Source organism: Morone saxatilis, unplaced genomic scaffold (assembly GCF_004916995.1).
Source record: "Morone saxatilis isolate NCDOM2014 unplaced genomic scaffold, NCSU_SB_2.0 Contig7, whole genome shotgun sequence".
In the NCBI taxonomy this organism is placed as follows: domain Eukaryota; kingdom Metazoa; phylum Chordata; class Actinopteri; family Moronidae; genus Morone; species Morone saxatilis.
In genome coordinates this window covers 6,674,975-6,683,438 of record NW_023340246.1, presented here as the reverse complement: position 1 = coordinate 6,683,438, position 8,464 = coordinate 6,674,975, and the positions used below count along the sequence as shown (strand labels likewise).

The following is an 8,464-nucleotide window of genomic DNA, read 5'->3' as shown; positions in this document are numbered from 1 at the left end:
ACGTAGCCAGGGTACGTTTTTATGCGAGACTGGGTTGGTGTATAATATGTGTGAGTGTGGTATCGATCTAGCTCTCAGAAGGAAAGCTAATTTATATTCCCAATAATATCATAGTATTCTTTTTAACAACTTGTTTCAAGCACTGGTGAAATAAAATTGTTTGATAATACATATTCAATATCTATTAAATGTTCTTCTACAGCATTTTAATCTGTCTTTATCTTTAATTTGTCACAAGTGATCATTAGAAATCATTGTGTTGCCATGGCTATGTGGGTAAGATAAACCAGCAGGCCATCATTCTGGCAGGTGAATAATTCAAATACAGATGAACTCAGGCGGAATGAGCTACAGTCCATCTATTTGGACCTGAGAGATTTAACTGTCACATTATATGAAAGGAAAGGAAAGCAATGAAAAGCATCCTTGATGAGCAGGAAAGGGAAAGGTCAACATCATTAACAATCTGAAAATGTGAGCTTCCCAATTCCCCAATGCAGTTCATAAAGAGCTATACATTCCTCCTTTTTTTAAGTGATCAAAAGAGATCAAACTAATAATTCACACATGAGCATGAACTGCAAATGTAAAAGCTGTAAAAGCATAGTAGATTAATCTGTCAGTGGTCTGTATGTTTGTCTGTAGGCTTTACTCAATTCATCACATGTCACACACTTGACTAACCATCCAAACCAAAAACTAAAACTCCCCTGGATTTTTGAGAAGATAATCAATGTTTCCATATGATGAACAATGAACAACTGTTCTGTGTAAAACATACCAGAAGTGTTTATTTATTGAACTATTAGACCCTAAGGTGGTCCAGGCAGCAGTGTGGTGGCGATATAATAATCCTGCTCAGATCAGAGCAACACAGTGAATTCACTGAACAAGTAATAGATTAAAACTACCTCGAGTGGTGTGGGGAGAAAGAGCAATATAGAGTATAAGCACCCTTATTCTGTATTGACATGGCCAGCTTCTCTGTAAGTGAATAGGTGGACTTTCAGATAATCAGACAACACTAATGAATCCACCTCTGTGATCTATTGAACATGTTATATCCAGCTTGAGCTGACAGCTTTATAATTAATTGGGACCTATATGGTAAAAAAAAAGAAGAAAGAAAGGCATTCATGTGGGAGAACTGAGTGAAAATGAATGTTACAGGCACAGAAGGAGCACACAAACAAAAACACACACACTCAACAGTCGTGTCCACAGGGCTTTTTGTGTCAACACAAACAAATCTGTTGTGTTCTCAGAAACCCAGACCTGTAAAAGTGGTGACTCATTGCTGACCTCCCATACTCTGTCAAGCACAATTGGTAGATAAGGGAAACACTTTCCCTTCTGATCTTTGTCAAGCCTGCCTAGGTTTCCTGAAGTCACATTACCTTCAGCCTGACCAAAGTTTGACCACAGATAGATTTCCATCAGAATCAAAAAAATTATGACCTTTGGCATCACATAGAAAATCTGCTACAAAACACTTCTTCAGAATCAATCTTTGTCATTGATGTCATATCTAGGCAGCTTTGATCCTGCGCTTAGACAGCCTAACCTTTTCATTTAATTTGGAACTCCCTCACGTCACCGCCCCACTTCCTCTCCCTTTATGGTGGTCGTGAAATGCGCAAAAAACACAAATGGCCTTATTTAGAGCCGGTGTTCTGGTTTGTCTGTTCTGGTGCTGTATCATGGCAGTCTCCATGGAAGGTGACCCATGTAGATATAAAAGGTTCATTCGAAGGTAACAAATACATAACGATTCTTATTTTCAGGTGATTATACACTAATGGCAGCATATCTATGAATATCATATTCAATTTCTGCCAATAGATCCTCATAAATGTTACACACAGGACATTTGAGTAAGTCTGGTGATATTCAGTATTACTCTTATGATATCCCATGAAATGACCAAAACCAACAAAGAGTTTATCCCACTATCTGTTGTAGTCCAAAAACTATTGAAACACATATGAGACAAAATCATTGCTCTGTTCTCACAGACAGTTTATTTTCAGTCTATCCTAGATATATCATCCTACTGCCATAAATACTCAGTAGTCCACCATATGTGAATAAATCTGAATTAAATGCGGAATACTGGTTGCCTAGCTACTGTACCAAACAGTAACACAAAGATGCTGGTGGCAGCTGGGAGATAAAATTTTACTAAAGCCAAAACAGGTGTGCTTGCAATTATTTTTCTAAATGGCGCCATCTCAAGAGCACCAATTCATTATCCCGAGAAAATTATCACGAGAAAACAAGAGGTTCTTTCCTCTTATTGCTTATAATGTTTATCAGAGATCAGGAGTAGGAGCATATTGTAGATGTAGCATTGGTTCAACATGATGGACAATGCATGCCAGTTAATATTCATTTTCATTCTGACCAAAATGAGCCAGCAACCAGGAAAAGGTGAATGAAAGGAATCTGGACATTGCAAGGAGAGTGGGGCTCATTTAATAAATCACTTTGCTTTGTTTGTTTTGTTTCAATGAACCTTCAGATGTACATTCAGATAACAACTCAGTAAATTCAGCTATGAATCCTCCCTGACTATCATGACAGCCGTTTTGAAGGCTGAAGTCAGGTGTGATCAAACGCACCAGACACTTATTTTTGAGTTATCCAAGTTATACCATGATCTTATGATAAATTACCTCGTTATCTCAATAACTCAACTAAATTTTGTTTACTTGATATTTCAAGATAAATTACCATGTAATCTTGAGATAATGGTGTTAAAATACATATTGCAAGCACAGCCCTTCTTGGCTTCCATAAAATTCATAAAAAGGTACTTTTGACAGAGCTGTTTCGCCCCAAGCTAAACTGGTTATCCACCGGCTCTAGCTTCATATTTACCATAAAGACATGAGAGTGGTGTCAATCTTCTTAATCTCAGCAAGAAAACCAATAACCATATTTTCTAAAATGTCAAACTATTCCATTACAGGTTTACATCATCGGTGGGAACCAGGGCTGAGTTGGTTTTGGTCTTTTCAGTTTGTTGGTGTAACGGTCTGTGATTCCAGTAGTGCAAGTTAATTGGCTCACAGGGGTTGACTCTCAGAATGCAGTCAAAGCAATATTTTGAACCTTATTTGTCTGTTGTGAAGCTGCTTCAAGTGAGAGGAGGAGGGGGACTCGGCGCGGCGCGTTAATAATGTTCTGTGCACTAATTAGATCGACTTTGTTAATATTGTCAGAATTAACCTACTTACTCAGAAATCACTTTAATGCCTACGTTAAGCAAATAGAGCTGCACACCTGTAAACAAAAGCGTGACGTGATATAGATTCAGCTGTGTGAAAATCTTAAAAAAAAAAACAGATTTGGATATCTAGTACTTAAATAAATATGCCTCTACTTGAAAGCACATAAAAAAAATAAAGTAAACATGACTGCTACTGAGATATCTCGCCCAGCTGTGAGGTTGTTCATGGGGAGTGTTATACAATATGAATTTACATCTCTAAAGGGATAGATCACAGTTCTAGTGATACACTTGAAACATATATTATATTATATATATATATTGTTTTTATTCATATATATGAAAAATGAATAGAAACAAGAAATTTCGAGACATGTTTGTACTTGTTGTGACATTAGTGTTTCATAAGTTTGAAGAAATAGATTTTTCAAGGAATCAAGGAAATGTGTTTATTAAATAATGATATATATATTGCTTATATAGGTTACTGAATTGGAATGTTGATACTTGCCATGTTATTTTATTTAGGTGGGTACAAATATATATAAAAAAAGCAAAGTAGAAGTATTTCACTTCATTGTTGTCTGGTGTTTTTTGCATTGGTTTTAATTCCACATTTATTCTTGTTCTGCATTTACACAGCAATTATACTGAACACAGTATGTATGTGTCTAAGAATAAAGTTTTGCAGCTGAACACACATTCATTGTCTTTAATTACAGTTAAAGCAGCTACGAAATAGTTTAAGTTTGGGTTAAAAACCTCATATAGTCTGATATCGAGGAAAATCCGTCTGAATCCGTCCCGGTGGAATGCATTAAGAGTAACTATCTTCTTGCTGATCTTGTTTGTTTATGTGGATCATATGGAGGCATCAGTATTAAATTGACTGTTTCATACCCAGTTACAGACTTATTGTAGTATGTTTAAGGAGTAAGACATTTTAATTACTCACATTAAGATTTGAGGATTTCTTTTTTCATTGGAATTAATGAAAGAAAACTGAAGGGACAGTGTTTAGCATTGATAATTTTTTACTTACAAGAGTGATCCTCTTCTCAACACTGCCATATTGAAAATCATTGCTCTGGATGGATTGGTAGGCCCTGTGCAGCTTCCAGGCAATACCAAAATAGGTGAAGAGGACGACCAGACAGGGGAGGAATGTGCACAGTACAGACAGAGTCATGATGAATGTGGAGTGGTTTAGGGACTCCCCATAGCCGGTCCAGTCTATCGAGCAGGCAAGTCCAAACGGCTCTGGCCCGTAGCTGCCCCAGCCCAGCAGAGGAAATAAGGCCCACAAAATAGCATACAGCCAGATCCCACTGATCGCAATACTGATGGTTCTCCTCTGGAACTTGATACCTGTGCACAAACAGATTTTAAATTCATTTCAGTATGTTGCACTGTTGTGATTTGTATAGATACTGTGCTACTTTGCATTACAGTATATATGTTAAGGCTTCTGTATAGGAGGAGGTAGTTGGGATGATGGAGGGAATTGTGGCAGCAAATTAAACCCTATTTTAATACCAAGAGTTGTTTTGTTAATGGCCCATATCTATTTCAAATGTTGGCATTTTAGAATATCATTAAAACACTTGATTATGGTTAGGGAATGATTATGGTTACAATTAATGTAAAGGTGAACATTAGTTGCAGTTCATTCTACCTTGTTACATATAGGACAGGAAATGCCAAAGCTACTTACTGTATTAGCACGGATGGCTGATACTGACATAATTCTGGAATTATTATTTTAATTATTCAAAATATTATAAATGTAAATGTCTCTGCTAACCTACGCAGAGAAGGGTGTTGTGGGTAGGTTACGGACTGAGTCCCGCAGCATAGCCAATGTGCACACCTTCCAGTATTTTAAGCGACCCCTTTGTCCTACATGCAAGTGTGAAATTGTCTAATATAGCCTGAACTCCTAAGGATACTGGTCTAGGATACTGTAGATCTACATGAATATGGCTGGAAATTACTAACCAGCTAGTTGCCATACAGCTGAACAACTGAGCCAGTGACTGTAAAGCAAAAATGAAACAGTTGATGCCAGCTAATGCTAATGCTGTGACTATAGTCCTCTAATCTTCAACAGATCAGAGCATTATTTGTGGGTACCTGAGGATGTTTAGGCTCTTTGAGTTTTTCAGAATTTACAGGAGAGCTGTGCACAGGCTTTATTATGAGTACACTGCCACCAACGGAGGCAGTTGCATTGATAACACTCGGTTCAAAGCTCCATTGTGTATTTACTGGCAACTCGCATCCTAATGATGTATTGATCAGCGATAACCACATCAATTTACACCCATCGCCAGCAGTCAGTAATCAATCCCGTAGCCATTTCTAACCCTGACTGGACTGCAAACTGCCACAGATTGACACACTGTCAGTTACAATGGCAGGCTCTTATGTATAAGTGTTATTTTGAAGTTTGATTGATTATATTGTATTTCTATGCACAACTAATGAAAGGTCACAAAGAAAACTATTGGCAGCATAACATACAGTATGTTATGAGAGTTATCAACATACTGTTGGTGAAGGGTTTGAATATACTTATCAATATATTGTTAGTAATACACCCCTACTTATTTGGATCTGCAGATATTAACCCACTAAATTACTTGTATGGACTGACATACTTTCAATTAGCTTAGTGTGCTTATCACTTGGCTCCTTGCATAAAGAAACCTTTATAGTTTATTATGTTATTATCCTTGCATATTTGTATGGTGTGCCTGTGGCAGCAGCCAGACTAATACTTCAATGTGGGCTGCTACAACAATCGGATGTTGCGAGGCTGCTGTCTAACAATGCTTCTACTGCGGCATTGAGGTCTTGTGGGGTCCTAAGCTCACAAACTGAAGCTTGTATATTTGTAAGTGAGTCACATTAATATATCTATGCAATGCTTTCATGGTAAGAGATGAGAAACAAGAATACTTAATTTGACTGTGGTTAACCTACTATAATTCCATATATACTGTATAACATTACTTGGTGTAAGAGCAAATGAATATCAGTGTAAATGTCAGTTATGGTATCAGTTGTATCTATTATTCAGCGAACCAAGCTGTGTGCACTGCTTGCTTGGGATCCTATTAAAATAAATTGGCTGCCAACAATAAAGCTCTCACTGAGTGAAGGGATGAAAGAAGACAGCAAAGCGAGGCTTGGTCAGTGGGCTTTACAAAAATTTGACTGGAAGTTAGTCAAGCTCTTTTTTCAAGCGTTTTTAACAGGTTTAGAATAGATGATTATCTTAGCTTTATATTATTATTAGCTTTATAGTTTATAAAAAAGGGTTTATTCTGCATTGGGTGCCCAGCTTTTCATTAGAAGGTACATCCCTGTGACCTTTGATAAGATTGATTGCTTACTTTAAGCATTGATTTCTTCATATCATGTGGTATTTATTAACTGCTCTGCTTGCCTGTAAATCCCAGCTCAGATTACACTACCTGTCTTGGGTGGACTTCCCGTTACCAGGTACCTGACCATCCCCATCACCGCCAGAGTCACGATGCTGGTTATACTGAAGATCATGCCCATCAGACCATAGTAGAGGCAAGTTGTGTCACCTCCAATCCAGGCATGGTTAAAAGCTGATGCAATGGACAGTGGATACATGGTGAGGGCCATGCCGATGTCTGTTAAAGCCAAGTTCACTGTCAGCAGCTCAGGAGCTTTGAGCAGGGAGAAGCGACGAGCTGCACTCACTAGGACTGCCGCATTCCCCAAAATGGACAGAATGGCTGTAAGAAAGAATATGAAAAGGGTAGAGAAACAATTAAGCTCCATCTCAAAACCACACTAATTATCACTAAAGAGAAATGTACACTGTAAAGCTATAAATATGTGTGTGGAGACTGGCTGTATGTGAGATGTTGATCGATACCACATCGCCATATTTTTTCCCCCATGATGGCAAAGTCATTACCTGCCCAAATGTAAAGCTGCAACTAGCACCTTCTTAGCTAAGCTTAAAAGATGGTAAAACAAAGTTGGGAAACAGGGGAAAGCAGTTAGCCTGACTCTCACTAAGTTAAAGAATCTGCCTATCAGCACCTCTAAAACTCACTTTGATCATAAGTGCAGCATAAACCTCAGAAGCTCAAGGTCTGACTGTGAAAAGCTGATGTTCAGGAAAATAGCCTTTACGCAGAATTCCGACTGTGTATGGACCAAGTTATTACAAATTTAAATCATGTAGTGATAATGTGTAATAAAGGTAGTGGTGAAGATCTGATCTGGTTTCCATAAAGATAACTATCTACATTTTTTAAGCAGATAACCACTAATGTATGACAGATAATATATTTGAAGGATTATATCTTTTACTCCTGTATTATAAAAATAGAAAATATTGGACCATAATTACAAAATTACTGCTAACGTCTACTCCATTATAGAGATTGGTTGGTGTGTTCTGGATTCAACCTGCTTTACATAATATCTCTCTCTTACATAAGCTTATGGAAATTTGATTGATACAACATGCAATATTGCGCTGGCATGTTTTCATCTTTAAATAGTCCTTTCAATCTGTGAAAAAGTTTTTGTCCCTCAATAGTCCTAATGGAACTTTCTCTCCCAGATCAACCTTGACATTAGTTATCTGCAGTCATTTCTTATTCATGAACTGTCTGTCATCATTATGAAACAAGAAGACATTATTTTTGACAGTAATAGCTGAAAATTAAGAGGCTTTTTTGAAAATGTTCTTTTTGCGCGTTAAATGTGATTTGTATCAAATACAGTAAAGCTCATTGAATGGTTTTGTGGTTGTAGCTAAACTCACGAGAAACTCACAGAAAAAGTAGCATATATACAGTACTGTACATACACCCTTATACATACATATAGACCCTTTGGCAATCAAAAAATGATTATCAGTTATTGCTGGAGCTCTTCAAGAGTTACTTTACAGTATAATCATTTTATAAGTAGCATCAGAATCGGAATCAGAATCAGAATTGGGTTTATTGCCAAGTAAGTTTTTACACATACGAAGAATTTGCCCTGGTGCACCTGGTAGAGCTGGCGACCATGTACCGGATTGCTGCAGCAGCCCAGGGTTCGAATCTGACCTGCGGCCCTTTGCTGTGTGTCATTCCCTCTCTCTACCCCCCTTTCCTGTCAATCTTCAGCTGTTACTATCAATAAAGGCAATAAAAGGAAAAAAAAAATAAAAAATACTTGTGCCCCCCCCCC

The 8,464-nt window shown here is 37.5% G+C and overlaps 1 protein-coding gene across 1 annotated transcript in view; it reads right to left on the bottom strand.

Annotated features, from left to right (window-relative positions):
- Window positions 1-812: 812 nt before the first annotated feature.
- The window catches only part of opn8a (opsin 8, group member a), an 11,908-nt gene continuing 4,256 nt past the window's right edge, over window positions 813-8,464 (bottom strand). The window contains exons 2-4 of the mRNA XM_035679118.1: window positions 6,712-7,005; window positions 4,275-4,600; window positions 813-854 (exon numbers count right to left, since the gene is read on the bottom strand). Coding sequence (XP_035535011.1) covers window positions 813-854; window positions 4,275-4,600; window positions 6,712-7,005 — 662 coding nt within the window. The remainder of the gene's footprint in view (window positions 855-4,274; window positions 4,601-6,711; window positions 7,006-8,464) is intronic.